The sequence below is a fragment of the Hevea brasiliensis genome, chromosome 1 (genome assembly GCF_030052815.1).
Source record: "Hevea brasiliensis isolate MT/VB/25A 57/8 chromosome 1, ASM3005281v1, whole genome shotgun sequence".
NCBI classification, from domain to species: Eukaryota; Viridiplantae; Streptophyta; class Magnoliopsida; order Malpighiales; family Euphorbiaceae; genus Hevea; species Hevea brasiliensis.
The window spans coordinates 25,994,785-26,012,141 of record NC_079493.1 but is presented as its reverse complement, the minus strand read 5'-3'; the positions used below and the strand labels follow the sequence as shown (position 1 = coordinate 26,012,141).

The 17,357-nt window shown below is 37.6% G+C and overlaps 1 protein-coding gene and 1 non-coding gene across 2 annotated transcripts; one reads left to right on the top strand and one right to left on the bottom strand.

Moving 5' to 3' along the window:
• Positions 1-8,104: 8,104 nt before the first annotated feature.
• On the bottom strand, positions 8,105-8,211 carry LOC131169765 (small nucleolar RNA R71). The gene has a single exon (XR_009140672.1). It is a non-coding gene; the product is annotated as a small nucleolar RNA R71 (small nucleolar RNA).
• Positions 8,212-14,788: 6,577 nt separating this feature from the next.
• On the top strand, positions 14,789-16,529 carry LOC131183094 (classical arabinogalactan protein 9-like). Its single transcript, XM_058153010.1, has 3 exons — positions 14,789-15,210; positions 15,922-16,099; positions 16,521-16,529. The coding sequence occupies exons 1-3, from the start codon at positions 14,789-14,791 to the stop codon at positions 16,527-16,529; spliced, it is 609 nt and encodes a 202-aa protein (XP_058008993.1).
• The last annotated feature ends 828 nt before the right edge of the window (positions 16,530-17,357 follow it).

Genomic DNA, 17,357 nt, shown 5'->3' with positions numbered 1-17,357 from the left:
AGACAACTAGATAACCCATAAACACAAATAATTAGTAATTGTCAATTAGTTAAGCATAAATAAGAAAAACAGAACATAAGAAGTTAAACGAGCCGAGCCACAGCGATGGGTGACCTTCTTGGGAAGGACTACGAAGTCGTTTTATACTCAAATTTCGAACCGTAAAATATGACGCTGCGGTCCTTAGGACCATTATAAACACAGTGGAAAAGAGAAAATCACGAAAAAGAACTGTTAAGTCAGTCAAATAATTAGGTCAGGGAGCCGAAAGAAATATTGAATTATTTGCAAACCGGGATGAACCGGCGAGGGGCAATTTGGTCAATTGACCCCAAGAGCTAACTCCTGACCTAACTGTCAAATAAAATCGGAGAAAAGAAAATTTCGGAATCGAGAATTAAATTAAAGAACTAATAGAAAAATAAATAGAAAAAAAAAAGAAAATGAAAAAGTTAAAAAGGTGATGACATCATGCATGACATCATGCATGATGCCATAAAATAATAATTAATATATTTAATTAATTAGATTTTTGGGTCTTCCATAAGGATAAAAACAAAAAAGAAAAGAAAAAAAAATAAAACAAAAGTCTATCTTCTTCAAGTTAGCCGTCCATCTCTCTCTTCCCTCTCTCCCTCACTAGTCCTCCATGAAAGCTCATTTTTGAGCTTCAAGGAACCACAAATTCAGCCATAGAAGTGTAATCCTCTTAGTTAAACCTTGTTAACCTCACTTGAGAAGAAGATTGATCAAGAAAAAAAAGAAGAAAAGAAGAAGAAAATTGAAGATTGAACATCAAAGTGAGGTTAGTTCTTTTAATTAAAATTTTAGTTAATACATGTGTTCTTAGTTTAAGTGAACTTAGAAATTATGAAAAATGGAAAAGAAAACAATTTTTGGAGGATTATATGTGAATTTCGGCCTGCCTATGTAGGGGTATGTTTTGCATGAGTTTAATTGAGTTAAACATGTTAGGATGCTTGAATGAGTTGAAAGATTGTGTTTATATGCTTTGAATTAGTTAAATGCAAGGAAATTGTGAATTAGGGTTTTGGACATTAGGGTTTAGAGACAAAAAATGTGAGAAACTTGTAAATGGTGTCTTTGACCTAATGTGAAGTGAGAAATAGTCATTTGTGACCTAATTAAGTATGTTATGAGTGTTTGAATTAAAGCCAAATTCGGAGGGAGTGTGGTCATGCTGCTGGCAGCATGACCAAGTCAACTTTGAGGGACCAAAAATAAAATTTTACAAGTCCAATTGGTATGGGACCAATTGGGACTGAAAATAGGCACTAAATGACACAATTTTCATTTAGGAAACATGCCTAAAAAGTTGACCAAAACCTAGTGAACAAACTGACCAAACTTGAAAATCTGCAGTATGAATAGTACACATGAACAGTAATCGTGTTTGGGTCATAACTTGAGCTAGGAAGGTCTAAATGACCTGAAATTTTACCAGTGCTTAGATGAGATATAGACCTAAAACTTTCATGAAGAACACAAACCCAAATTATGCCATTAACTAAGTCATTTGGCCACCCCAATTTGGTGACTCAAATCTGCCAGCACCAGAAAATTTCCCAGAATTCTGGGTTGTATCCAATCCGGTAGCCATGGTTCAAATGGCCATAACTTGAGCTACAAAACTCCAATTGGGGTGATTCAAAAAGGAGAATAAACTTAAGACATTAGGGAATATTTTCTATGAAGAAAGTTTTGCCAAATTCCAACAGTAATGTGACCAATGGAACAGTGCAACTTAGGACTCCAAAACTGAAAATTGGCAATTTTGCCTAAAAGACCTAAGTTTTGAGAAAATGACCAAAACCAATAAGTTTAGTGACCAAAATGTGGTATATGGGTGAAGTTGGAATTCCCATACCTATTAAGCCTTAGAAAGTCAATAATTTGACTTGAATAGTCTAATGAATAGCAACCTGAAACACAAATTTCAAGAACGTCGAATTTAGCACGTTAGAGCTAGGTAAAAGTGAAGTTAAATTTATTTTTAGATTTATGTTAAATTATGGTACTGAAACACTGTAAAATTGTGTGTTTCAGTGGGAAAGAATACTGGGAAAGAACCCAAGGAACCGAGTCAAGGCCAAAAGGCGACTCGCTTGAGGTTTGTGCACAACATCACTATGCTTTAAAAATTCATTAATTAAGTGAATGAAATATGCATTTTACTTTTGCTTTGAATTGTTGAAAGTATTGTGACCTTATTTATGATGTTTTGATTTAAATTGTGAAAGTTACTGTGTATATTTGAAATGACAATGTTTAGCAAATTGTTAAGATAAGTTTTGAAATCACAGTGTCATGACCATATATTTGAACATCTCATTAGCACGACTAGTGGGGGTAATTATTTTCAAATTTTGATTCCTTCTCTGGAGAAGTGTTGAGGTGTGCCAGTAGAAGAGGATGTGAATGGATATCCATATATTTGAGCTAGCTAGCCTTGTGATGTGATTTCTCTTTAGCCTCTGGCTATTGAGATTCTATTTGTCTCGAATGGCATGATTTAACTGTGGGTTTTATGAAATGTGATTTGACACTTCAAAATGAAATTGTTTGGGATTAAAATCTCATAAATTATGTTTTGTGTTTAACTCGCATGTTCAGTTCAAATTTTGAATAAATGTGATTTTATTTCTGCATAAAGATTATTTTAGTATGTTGTGCACCACTGAGTCCTAGTACTCAGCGATAGCTTTTATTGCTGTCGCAGATATAGAGACTAGAGGAGCAGCAGACTAAGCTGCTGAGGATTAAGGATCTATCAGCTTGAAGTCATCGGGTATAATTTATACCCTAACTATAAATATTTCTTTTGATGTATGTATTGCACATAAATGTATGGACATGTAAAATGGGTCTTGAGCAGCTTGTACAAAGTTTGTATGAAGTTTGTAATAAAAATTTAGTTTGAATTTCCTTTGATGTAAATTTTGTAGTGATGTATATATAAATTGTTTTGTCTCTAATGAAATATGAGTGGAACTATTTTACTTAATTTGAATGAGATGAATTGCTAGTATTTTGAGGATTATTGAATTTTGGAAATTGAGAAATGTTGATTGTGAAATCTTGAAATTTGAAATTGATTGAGTTTAATTGTGAAATTGAAGTAGTTGTTGAGGAAATTATTGGAAGTGCTTTTATTTCAGGTATTTGAAGAACTATTTTCTCAAAATACAGACAGAACTCTGTCAAAATTTTTATAAAATTTGCGAAAAAATAAAATTGACTAAAAATATTAACTAGTTTTAATTTTAACTAAATGATTTAAATACCTATTAGTAAGTGCTCACCACTTAACAAAAGTAAGAAAATTGTTTTAAAATCCCTTGTAGGGTACTTAATGAGTTATCGGTAGGTGAAGTGCGGTAGTTTATCAGGTATTCTATGGGATCATGTTATGCCTTACAGAGAGGTAAGGTGTGACATGTTTTAGTGGTATCAGAGCAAATTTTTGAAGTATGTTTTAACTTGAGAATTTGTGTCTTTTCTTTGTTAAGTACAACTGCTCAATGTCCATATTTGTTACATACAGTGCATTACATCATAAATATAAACTAACGGAGGGAAATCTCCATGTGTTACTTGTTCAGGAGATACCCTAACTTCAGCCTGAAATGGAAGAAGGGGATCGCTCAGTTGAGCAATCTGCTGAAGTTGAGGCACAAGGGGAAGCCCCAGCTTTGCAAAATGTCAGTGGATCAATAGCACCAACCCCGCAAATGCCGCAGTTTCCTATACAGTTCGCACAGCAGATGGCTGCGATGTTTCAACAAATGGTCAGGTATGCTGCTCAAGCTCCACCCGCACACTGTAGCACAACCACGCCTCGGCCAGACGGTATGATAAATTATCAAGTATGGGGTTGCGAATTTAAAAGTCTGATGGACCCTTTAGAGGCAGAGCAATGGCTTGAAAAAATGGACAGAGTATTTAAGAAGCTGCACTGCCAAGATGAACTGAAGTTTGAATATTCTGTGTCTCTACTACAAGGGGATGCGTATGATTGGTAGAAGACCATCCCCCACAGCTTGGCTGAACCACCAGTGCTGACCTGGGATGACTTCATCAGAGAGTTCAGACAGAAATACATCCCAGACGCATATGTTGATCAGAAATTGCAAGAATTTTTTAGTTTGAAATAAGGGAACCGATCGATGGTAGAGTATGAGAGGGAGTTCTCCCGCTTATGTCATTATACTGGGAGTCTCCTTTCTACTAGCAAGGCAAGATGCAAGAGATTTGAGACTGGTTTGAAGCCCAGTTTGAGGATGCAAGTTGTGGGATTCAGGCACAGCAACTTCTCAGAGCTCATGTCTCAAGCACTTGAGTTGGAAAGAATAGAATCAGAAGCAACCCCAGTGAAAGAAAAATCAGAGAAAGCTGAGAAATCAGAGAAAGACAAAGGGGAAAAATCAGTTGAACCAAGTTCTGGTGGTACTTCTGGGAAAAAGAAGAAATTTAGTGGACCCAGCAGGGGTCGAGGTGGAAGATTTGGTAGGGGCAGATTTTCCGGACAGAGACCCCCTAGGTGCAGTCGGCCGATCAGCGAGGGTTCACATTCTGCTCGCCTCTGTGAGACTTGTGGCAAGATTCATGGGGGGGAATGTTATTGGGCCACTGGAGCCTGCTTTAACTATGGAGGCAAGGGCCATATAGCTAAAGACTGCACTAGTGCTCCGTCTCTGAGATATGGTCCAGCTCCTACTACTACCGAGGGATCTATTTAGAGTCCTGCTTCTAGAGGTTCACAGTCTGTTGGCAGAGGAAGAGGCAGAGGTAGAGGCACTGCTTCAGGCAGTCAAGGCACAGTTGGTCAATCAGCACAAGGAAGTGTGTCAGCCAGTGTCTACACGATGAGACAGTGAGAAGAGGCTGAGACTTCCGATGTGGTAGCCGGTAAATTCTCTATCTCTGATCAAGAAGTATTTGTATTGTTTGATCCGGGTTCAACCCATTCATATGTTAGTGCTAGCATAGTCAGTTCACTTGCTGTTCCATGTGTGCAAATGGGTTTTGAAGTGCTAGTAACTAGTCCATTAGGACAAGAGGTTCGGGTCAACAGAATCTATAGAGATTGTCCTTTGGTGATCCAAGGACATGTTTTCCTGTCAGACTTGATTGAAATGCCCTTCAGAGAGTATGATATCATCTTGGGCATGGATTGGTTAGCCAAGCATCACGCCATGATTGACTGTAGACTGAAGACAGTCACTTTTGGTCTCCCTTTGTACGGTGATGTTGTAATACATGGGGAGAGGCATTTACTGCCATCAAACATCATTTCGGCTGCACTAGCCTGAAGGATGATCAGAAAGGGGTGTGAAGCATACTTGGCACATGTGATAGACACCCAAGTGGGGAGTCCAGCACTAAGGGACATCCCTACTGTATGTGATTTTTCAGATGTATTTCCTGATGAATTGCCAGGATTACCTTCAGAAAGAGAGGTGCAGTTTGAAATTGATGTTATGCCTGGTGTGGACCCAATCTCCATAACGCCATACAGAATGGCACCTGCAGAATTGAAAGAGTTGAAAGTGCAATTGCAAGAATTGCTTGACAAGGGCTTTATCCGCCCTAGCGTGTCACCTTGGGGAGCGCCAGTATTGTTTGTTAAGAAGAAGGATGGCACTCTCCGCTTATTTATTGATTATCGGCAGTTGAATAAGGTGACAATAAAGAATAGATATCCATTGCCCTTTGATGACTTATTTGATCAGTTGAGGGTGATGCATACATTTTGCATAATCATTTAGGTTTAATTTCATAGCCATTTTATTTGATTATTAGTCACTTTTAGCTAATTTCATTAGTTATTTAGTTAGTTTTTCATAATTGCCAATTTTGGATTAATTTGTAATTTTTACTTTATTTTATAAGAAAAATGGTGTTTTTGAAGGACTAAAAAGAAATTTTACTTTTGAGGAATGATTTCTGCAGCCAAAGATGTCAAAAACAACTTTCAAAGTTGAAGTATGCATTGGTCAAATTGCGCATAACTTACCGCATAAGCTATGCAGATCTGCATAAGGAGAAGAAACACTGTTCCAATACCTGCCGAATTGTGCATAAGTTGCCGCATAACTTATGCAGATTCATGCCTCCCTTATGCAGCCTCACAGAATTGTGCATAACTTATGCGCTTGGTCATGCAGTTTCGCATAAGAGAGCCAGAAACCAGCCGAAAACTGCATAAGGGACTGCATAACTTATGCAGTCCACTTATGCAGTCCCACAAAGACTTCATTAATGAGCTGGCAGAAGATTCTTTCAGAAAATCTCACCTCAAACACACCATTTTAGGGCTCCATGTCAGAAAAAGTTATAAATAGCCCCATATTCCATTTTAGAAAGAGGGGAAGAAAGAAAGGAAGAAAAGGGAAAGGAGCAGGCAGCAGCTGAAGAGTCACAATTGTCTCCCACACCATTTCCAACCAGATTTGGAGATTTCTTTCTTTTCTTGCATCTTTCCTACCTTTCTAGTATTGGGTTTCTTGTTTCTTAGCTTAGATTAAAGCTTTATTTCCATATAAACTCAGAATATCTTGTAAATATTATGGATAGTGAATAATTTTAAATAGATTCTGGAGTAAGGGATGTAATATTTGAGATATTTTGTGGATTTTGATTGGGTAATCCATATTTTGTGGTCTTAATGAGTTTTATTCATTTCTTGTGTGCTTAATGACATGCTTAGTGTAGGATCCCATTAAGTGATGTTCTTAATCCATGGTTGAGGCACCGAAAGGAGAAAACCTTGTGATAGATAATCAAGAAATTGGACTTAATTAACTTAGATCTAGAAATAGACTAAGGATTAAGAGGATTCACAGATTAATTAAAGAACTTAATGGGTCTTAATTAACTCTAACTCCACGAAAGTAGGATTAGATTGATTAAGGCACTCTTTGTCCCACTCGAAAGGGTATTCAAAGGATTTAAGAATTAATCTCCTTAAAACCCGTAAGTTCCACAAGATTGGATAACCAATTTAAAATCCCAAAATAGCTTGAATATGAACTCCCGAACTCCGGAATCGCCTTTTTATCATTGTTAATTTCCAATTGAATTTAATTACTTGCCATTTTAAATTTTGTCACATTTCAACTTGCTTATTTTAATTTGATGCAATTTTAGTTTTAATCATTACATTGTTGAATAGATACACATAGAATTCACACTTCAATATCTATCAATTTATTACTTTAATTTCAAAAATAGTTCAAATTAGTTAGAATTTTTATATCAAAAATTCAATCATTAACTCAACTCCTCATGGGAACGATAACTTTTCTATATTACTTGTACGACCCGTGCACTTGCGGTTGGGCCACATCAAGTTTTTGGCGTTGTTGCCGGGGAGTTGTTTGTTTAAAATTGAATTCTTGATTATTTTAGTTGTTTATAGTTTTATCTTTGTTATCTTTTCATTTTGTGTTTGTTTGTTCTTTTTAGGTACTTTTAATCTTTTATGAGAAGAGCTAAAAGCACAAGTGACACATCCTTATTGTTTGATCCTGAAATTGAGAAATTTTGTAAAGCCAATAAGAAATAAACCAGAAAAAGGAAAGAAGCATTGAGAGAAACTGAGTTAGAAGCAGACATGGCTGATGAAAGAATTAGAATTGGTGGCGGTAATGCTGGAAATGATCGAAACAATGAAAATGCAGCCCAAGGTGAAGAAGTTGTAAATGCTAATGTGCCTAGGGGAAGTATGATGGATCATGCTTTTCCTCGTTTTGATGATTTGAGAGAAAGTATAGCAAGACCAAGAATTAATGCAAATAGTTACAAGATGGATTTTGGAGTTCTTCAAATGATTCAAAATTCACAATTTGGAGGACATCCTTCTGAAAATCCACACACACATCTGAAGAAGTTTGCTATGATTTGTGATATGCAAAAACAACCTGGAGTGTCTGATGATGCAGCAAGATTGAAGCTATTCCCATTCTCTTTGAAAGATAGAGCATTGGATTGGCTTGATTCTTTACCTCACAACTCCATTACAAATTGGGAGCAACTCACTGATGCATTTCTTATACAATATTTTCCACCTGGAAAAACTCAAGAATTGAGGAATCAAATGATAGCTTTCAGACCAAGAGAAGATGAAACTCTCTATGAATCATGGATGAGATGGAAAGAATTAGAAAGACAATGCCCACATCATGCCATTCCAAAATGGATGATAAACCAGAATTTTTACACCAATGTTACTCCTGCAATTAGAGGGATTATTGATGCTCAAACAGGAGGAGAATTTATTATGAAGCATGAAGATGAAGCTTATGAGCTATTGGAGAAAATTGCAAAGAATACTCATCTTTGGAGTAGTCCAAGAGGACCAGCTCCAACTCAAAAGAGGCAAGCTGCTGGGATGTATGACCTTGATCCATTCAACATGATTAATGCAAAGTTTGATGCACTTACAAATATTTTGGCTAAGAAGATGGAAGATTTAAGTATGTTGGTTAGTTCATCATCATCATCTGGAAGTTCACAACAAGTTGCTTATGCAGAGGGAACTACCAGCTGTGGAATAGACTATGGAGAGCAAGCTGCATATGTTGGTAATTATGGAAACAAACAAATGGGGAATCCTTACTCTCAAACTTATAATCCAAATTGGAGGAATCATCCCAACTTTTCATGGGGAAATCAGCAAAGTCAAGTTCCAAATCAGAATTTTCAACCACAACAGCAATAAGGAATTCTATATCAGCAAAATAGGCAACCATTGCCTAATTTTCAGCAAAAAAACATGAATCCTGCACCTACACCAAAACAGCAAGAACAAAGTTCCACTACTGAAGCTTTATTACAACAGATTCTTGCTAACCAAACTAAGCATGATGAGGAGATGAGAGAGATGAAAGCAAGGCTAGAACAGATGCAAACACATAACAGAATGTTGGAAAATCATATTGCACAACAAGCATCTTCCTCAGGTATAAAGTCTTTTGGAAAACTTCCAAGTCAACCAGAAAACCCAAGAGAGCAGTGTCAAGCTATTACTTTAAGAAGTGGGAAAGTTGTAAATAATGAGAAGAGTGAAAAAAATGAGAAAAGTGAAAATAGTGAGAAGAGAGAAAATGAGAAAGAAATTGATGAGAGTGAAAAACAAGAAAGTGAGAAAGAAAGTGCAGAAAAATGTAAAGAGAAAATTGAAGAGAAGGAAGAGAAGTGTATACCTCCAGAGCCTTACAAGCCACAACTTCCTTTTCCACAAAGATTTCAAAACACCAAGCTTGATAAGCAATTTGGAAAGTTCTTAGAGGTTTTGAAGAAGCTTTACATAAATGTGCCTTTTATTGATGCTCTTTCACAAATGCCCTCTTATGCAAAATTCTTAAAAGAAATTCTCTCAAACAAGAGGAAACTTGAAGACCATGAAACTGTAGCTTTGACAGAAGAATGCAGTGCTATCCTCCAAAGCAAACTTCCTCCAAAGCTCAAGGATCCAGGGAGTTTTTCAATTCCATGTCACATTGGGGAATCATGTTCTACAAAAGCTTTATGTGATTTAGGGGCTAGTGTTAGCCTTATGCCCCTCTCCATTTATGAGAAGCTCAATATGGGAGATCTTAAGCCAACCCACATTTCTCTTCAGTTAGCTGACAGATCAATTAAGTATCCTGAAGGGATTTTGGAGAATGTGCCTCTGAAGGTTGGGAAGTTCTATGTACTTGTTGACTTTGTCATCTTGGACATGGAAGAGGATTCTAATATCCCAATTATCTTGGGAAGACCCTTTCTAGCTACAACAGGAGCATTGATTGATGTTAAGGGAGAAAAATTGACTCTTAGAGTTGGTGAAGATCAATTGGTTTTCAATATTAATAACACTATGAAGAAGCATCATTCTGAAGCTGATACTTGTTTGAGAATTGATATCATTGATGAGCTGGTTGAAGAACACTTCAGAAAGAGATATCCGGAAGATCCACTAGAAAATTGCTTGGTTCATGGAGGAGGCATAGACTATGACAACCCTTATGTGGCTGCATATGCTCAACATTTAGAGGGTAATCCACCATTCATTTCTGCTCCAATTTTTCAACTCACACAAAAGGAAAAAGTCGAATCTAAGCAACCATCATTCAAGGAAGAAGATGCACCTAAGGTAGAACTTAAGCAACTTCCTTCTCAGCTCAGGTATGAATTTCTTGGCACTAATAACACTTATCCAGTAATTGTAAATGCAAACTTGAGTACCTTAGAGGCTGATAAGTTGTTAAGAGTGTTGAGGCAATTTAGGAAAGTTTTAGGATATACCATAGATGACATTAAGGGAATAAGCCCACACTTTTGCATGCATAGAATTATTTTGGAAGAAAATTGTAAGCCATCTATTGAACATCAGAGGAGGTTGAACCCAAATATGAAAGAAGTTGTTAAAAAGGAAATTTTGAAGTTGCTTGATGCAGGGATCATATATCCTATTTCAGACAGTACTTGGGTGAGCCCAGTACATGTTGTCCCAAAAAACGGTGGAATGACAGTTGTCAAAAATGAAAATAATGAATTAATTCCCACTAGAACAGTGACTAGTTGGCGAATGTGCATAGATTACAGAAAATTAAATATTGCCACTAGAAAAGATCATTTTCCACTTCCCTTCATTGATCAAATGTTAGAAAGACTAGGTAGGCATTCTTATTTTTGCTATTTAGATGGGTATTCAGGTTTTTTTCAAATCCCTATCCATCCAAATGATCAAGAGAAAACTACTTTTACTTGTCCATATGGAACCTTTGCTTATAGGAGGATGCCATTTGGGTTGTGTAATACACCAGCCACATTTCAAAGGTGCATGATGGCAATCTTCTCAGATTTCATTGAAGATATAATGGAGGTTTTTATGGATGACTTTTCTGTTTATGGATCTTCATTTGACATATGCTTGGCTAACCTTTCTAAAGTTTTGCAGCGATGTGCAGATACTGACCTTGTGCTAAACTGGGAAAAGTGTCATTTCATGGTTCAGGAAGGGATAGTGCTTGGACATTTGGTGTCTAACAGAGGAATAGAGGTTGATAAAGCCAAGGTTGAAGTGATAGAGAAGATGGCTCCTCCTACCAATGTCAAGGGAATTCGAAGTTTTCTAGGACATGCCAGGTTCTACAGACGCTTTATCAAGGATTTTTCTAAAATAGCCAAACCTTTGTCTAATTTGTTAAGTCATGACATACCATTTGTATTTGACCAAGAGTGTTTGGATGCCTTTTGTAGGTTGAAGCAAGCTCTTATCACTGCACCAATCATGCAACCGCCCGATTGGAGCCTACCTTTTGAATTATGTGTGATGCTAGCAACTATGCAATTGGAGCTGTTCTTGGTCAAAGAAAGGACAAAAGGGCTTATGCTATTTATTATGCTAGTAGAACACTGGATGAGGCTCAAACAAATTATGCAACAACTAAAAAGGAATTTTTAGCAATTGTCTTTGCATTGGAAAAGTTCAGACCTTACATTATTGACTCAAAGGTGGTTATATTTTCAGATCATGCTGCTATCAGGTATTTACTCCGTAAAAAGGAGGCCAAACCTAGGCTCATTAGGTGGATTATGATGCTACAAGAGTTTGATTTGGAGATTAGAGATAAGAAGGGAGCTGAAAATGTAGTTGCAGATAATCTTAGTAGGTTGAAATTGGATGATGAAGAAATGGATGAAGTCCCTATTGATGAGTTTTTCTTGGATGAACAACTTTTCTCTCTTGTTGCTAAACTACCTTGGTATGCAGACTTTGTGAATTATCTATCTTGTGGAGTTTTACCTCTAGGAATGATATGGCAACAAAAGAAAAAGTTTTTGCATGAGGCAAAATTTTATAGATGGGATGATCCTTTACTCTTTAGGAGATGTTGTGATGGTTTAATAAGAAGATATATTCCTGATGAGGAGACACAGAGTGTTATACATCATTGCCATGCTTCTGATTATGGAGGACATTTTGGAATCTTTAAAACAGCTAGTAAAATTTTGCAAGCTGGTTTCTTTTGGCCAAATCTTTTTAAGGATGTGAGAAAATTTGTGTTAGAATGTGATAAATGTCAAAGGAGTGGAAATTTGTCAAAAAGAGATCAAATGCCCCTAAATGATATTCTTGAAGTAGAATTATTTGATGTCTGGGGAATAGATTTTATGGGGCCATTTCCTCCTTCATATGGTAATAGATACATCCTAGTTGGGGTTGACTATGTGTCAAAGTGGGTGGAAGCTATTGCAACTCCAACTAATGATGCTAGAGTGGTAGTGAAATTCTTGAAGAAATTTGTCTTGAGTAGATTTGGAGCTCCAAGGGCTGTAATTAGTGATGGGGGTTCACATTTTTGTAATAAGCAATTTGAGAGCTTAATGAGGAAGTATGGTGTAGTGCACAAGATAGCTACCCCATACCACCCTCAAACTTCAGGACAAGTTGAAATTTCTAACAGAGAACTCAAACATATCTTGGAGAAAACAGTGAGCAATTCTCGGAAAGATTGGTCTGTCAAACTAGATGATGCTTTATGGGCATATAGGACTGCTTACAAAACCCCTATAGGAACTACTCCCTTTAGGTTAGTGTATGGTAAGTCTTGTCATTTACCTGTGGAGCTAGAACATAGAGCATATTGGGCCATTCAGACCTTGAATTTTGATTTCAAGCAAGCTGGTGAGAAAAGGCTATTGCAACTTAAAGAACTTGAAGAATTGAGGATGGATGCTTATGAAAGTGCCCGTATTTACAAAGAAAGAACTAAAGTTTGGCATGATAAGCATCTTAGAAAAAAGGAATTTAAAGAGGGTGATTCAGTTTTATTGTTCAACTCAAGATTGAAATTGTTCCCTGGAAAACTTAAATCAAGGCGGACTGGTCCATATAGAGTTTCTAAGGTTTTCCCTTATGGAGCAATTGAAATTTGGAGTGAAAAATCTGGGAATTTTAAGGTCAATGGGCATAGATTGAAACATTACATAACTGGAGACCCAATAAAGGGAGCAAGCTGTTACAAGCTCTCCAATCCCTCACCTCTTTTCAGTGAAATGCATGAAGAGTCCAGCTAAGGACTATAAATTAGCCCTCTTGGGAGGCATCCCAAGTTATTTTATTTTCCTTTTTGTTGATTTACTTTTATTTACATTGCTTTTATTTTTATCTTAAATTTCCCCAAATTCAATTTTTGACATTGTTGAATCTTGTCCCTTATAGATGTATTTCAATGGAGGAAGGTTGGTGAATTGCTAGGGAGTGACTCTTAATCTGAAATTATGTCCTTCAACTCTCCTAGGATTGATTTATTTTTACTGCATAACCTGTGCAGGTTTGCTACTTGGTTTATGCAGAAAAATGCAATTTGCAGCAAAGAAGGGTCTGCAGCACATGGGTTATGTTTCTTTGTGAGGTTGGGTGTGTAACTTTTAAGTATTTGTGCTTATCATGTTAATATGATGGTAAGTGGGTCATTTTTGTAGTTTTGAGCTTATTTGGGTTGTGAGATTCAAGGTGGACATACTGCATTTTCTTGGCATAACTTGGGGAGTCCATTCTCATTTGTGGATAAATGCAACTTTATGCAGATTCTATTGAGTTTTTAATGTGATAAATATTGATTTGCAGAATTTGAATTGAAATGGCATAGCTCACAAATGCCTCTTATGCAAAACTCACTTCTACAAGCTTGTTTGATGCAATTGTGATGGATTTTGTATATGTTGATGTGTTTTTGGTGATAATTTCTCATGATTTATGCTTTATAGAATTACATTTCTGCATTCTAGTGTATTTTTCAAACTTGCAATTCATTTTCAATTGTAATCTCAATCTTGTTGAATTGTGCATAAGTAACTGCATAGCTTATGCAGCTTTTAGATCACAAATTTTGCCATTTTCTCATCTTGCTAAAAACTGCATAAGGATGTGCATAGCTTATGCAATCCTACATAACCACAATTCTTGCCATTTTTCATCTCTATTGCAAACTGCATAAGGATGTGCACAGCTTATGCAATTCTGCATAGCCATATTTTTGTCAAATTTCATATCTACCGAAACTTGCATAAGTGTGTGCATGACTTATGCACTTTTGCATGACTTCAAATCCTGCATTTTCTCTTTCTGCCGAAATCTGCATAAGGGAGTGCATAGCTTATGCACTTCTGCATGACCACAAATTCTGGAAACCCAAAACCTGCCGAGACTTGCATAAGGAGAGTGCATAGCTTATGCACAACCGCATGACCAATTTTTCTGAATTCCAAAACCCACCGAGACTTGCATAAGGAGAGTGCATGGCTTATGCACTTCTGCATGACCACAAATTCTGGAAACCCAAAACCTGCCGAGACTTGCATAAGGAGAGTGCACAGCTTATGCACTTTTGCATGACCACAATTCCTACACTTCCATTTTTAGCCGAAACTTGCATAAGTCAGCGCATAAGCTATGCACTCTTGCATAATCAATTTTTCGCACTCTTTATCTTCCACCGAAAACTGCATAAGAGAGTGCATAAGTTATGCACACCCATTCTCCCCTTATTTAGTTTTACACATGTCCTGTTCAAATCAAAAATTTTTTTCGGCATCCACTTTCCCACCTCCACTTCCCGTCTTTTCTGTTCACGCCTGTCCCTCCACGTCCATTTATTCCGGCATTACTCTTCCCCTTCTTCTCCACTCCTCTTTTCGCCCCCCTTTACCCTAACGCCCCTCTGTTTCTTTTACTTTTTCCATCACCTCTTCCATTTCCATTGTCGACAACCCCATGGACTCACCTCCTCATTCCCCTCAAACCTCCCCTCTCCAAGTCTCGCCCTTGGCAATGCGACCTCCCAACCCCGATTCCCCTCCACAAGAAACCCCTCCACCACCTCCCATAGCCACTTATAAGAGAAAAATCAGGTCGAAATCCACCCGACCCATGGCTTCTGCACCACCTCTTGCAAAACGCAAAGAACCACCCACCACTCCACTATCAGAGCCTCCACCCAAAAACCCCAAAACTTCAACCTCCACACGACATGAGGCTAGCGTTTCTACCTCTACCCCACAGGCCAAATCACCCTCTTCCAGTAAAAAGCAAATGTCAGCAGCATCACAGGTATCAAAACTACCTTGGCCCTTTCCTGATGCAGCTCACAAGGCAGCCTTTAAGAGGCTTAAGGAAAGGAGGGTGCAACCCACAAGGTACATTTCTGCGGATGCCCTCCAATCAGTTGGTTTATTTGATAATGTTGTTGCCTACCTTGATGGTTTGGGTTGGATGGAATTTGTGCATAAGCAAGAAATAATTTATCCAGCTCTAGTTTTGGAATTTATTTCCTCATTCTCTGCTACCCTGAAATTGCATGAGATAGATTACAAGCCAACTATGAAGTTTAGATGTTTGGGGCAAAATAGAGAGTTATCATTAGACCAATTTCATAGCATTTTTGGGTTTGCAATTGATGGACTATTTAGGATACCATATACAGGGGTAGAGGCAGCAAACAAAAGTGTTTGGAATGCTGCTCAGTTTTGGAGGATTATCACAAACCAACCTCAAAGTTTTTCTGCTGGCAGATCCAAGACCTCTCAAATACTAGACCCTGCACTTAGATTTATCCATAGGCTTATTGCTAGCACTATCTTGGGCAGAGGGACTAGTTCTGGTGCTGTTGGAAAATCTGAATTGTTCATGCTATGGTGTGCTTTTCACAAAGTTAAAGTTTCTCCTGGTTACTTCTTTTGTGAGCATGTGTTACATATTGCCACCAAATCCATAGGTGACATAGTCATGGGTGGGCTCATAACTGTTATAGCCAAGCATTTTGGTTTTAATCTAGAAGAGCATCCTCTACCAGCACTTTCAGACACTCTATATTTTGATGCTACACACCTGTCCAAAACTGGATTCAGTTTGCCACCTTCTGACACTGCACAACCAGCAGTAGACACAAGACCCACTGCACAACCAGAGGCACAATCTGTCCCACCAGCCCAACAGCATTCTGCTGAACCTACACCACCCACTCAGTCTGCACAGGACATCCCAACAGATTCTGCACAGCCTACACCTTCTGCAGCTGAACCCTCTGCATCCACAGCACCTCCTCCCTTCAACACTAAAGCCTTATTCACCTATCTTGAAAGGCTTAGTGATGATATATATTTTGTGGATAGGAAGCTTGAAACTGGTCTTGATACCCTCAAGGATCGTCATGATCAACTCTTTGATTTTGTCATGGAAACCAGAGATAAGCAGAAAGAATTAAAAGAGATGATGAAGCAGCTCATGGTTTTTCTGGGAATGCCACCTCCACCTCCATCACCTCCCCCAGAACCATCCCTTCGACAGCAGCCAGCTCCAACCAGTCCTTTAGCAGCATCTTTGGACAAGGGCAAGACAATAGAATTAGATTAGTTTTTATTTTGCTTTTGTTCAAACTTGTAGGAGTTTTTCTTTGTAGATATGTTGAAACAATTTTAGTTTGCTTTGAATTCTGTTTTTCTTGAAGTTCTATTAGATGGCTACTCCATTAGTTTTTCATTGACTTTCATGGCCTTTACTGCCCTTTTGTGCATACTTGTCCATTCATTGTATATATTTGCATGTTTCTACTGGTGGTTGCACATTTTTCCTTACTAATCATCATGCAGCAGCTTTTGAATATACTGCACAGGCTGTGAATCCCCTTATGCAAATGTTCTGCATAGCCTGTGCAGTCCTTTATGTCACTCATGCAGAACCGCACAGCTTATGCACCCTCCTTATGCACCTGCTCTGTTTATTATGCATAACCTGTGCAGCTTCTTATGCATCACCATTATCTCTTGCACTCTCATCTGCTCTATACCAGGTAACTCTTTCTTTTTGCTCTTAAATTTCACTAATCCTGGTTATTCCCTTTGCTTTGAGTTTTGATAATGCACTGCTTGAGACATTGAGGACAATGTCTAATTTTGAGTTTGGGGGTGCACATTTTGATTTTTGCTGCATTTTTCATATTTTGAGTATAAGAACATCTCATCCTATTCCATTTACATATATTGTAAATATTTTACATATACATTCATACATACATATACGTAATACATTCACACACACATTATACATCACTTAGAAATTGTACACATTGCACACAAATAGACTTCCTCCATTTAGTTAATGCATTACTCATTTTTAGGAATCATGCATCATGCATTAAAATCTTTTGCCAAATCCCTTGAGTATTGAAAAGTTGCCTATGAGAGTGATTTGACTTACCTTTAGTTGGGTTTGTGGATTGAAAGTTTCCTAAGAGGTGCAAGGTTTTGAAGTGTTTATCCCTTGCCTATATCTTCTTAGCCAAAAA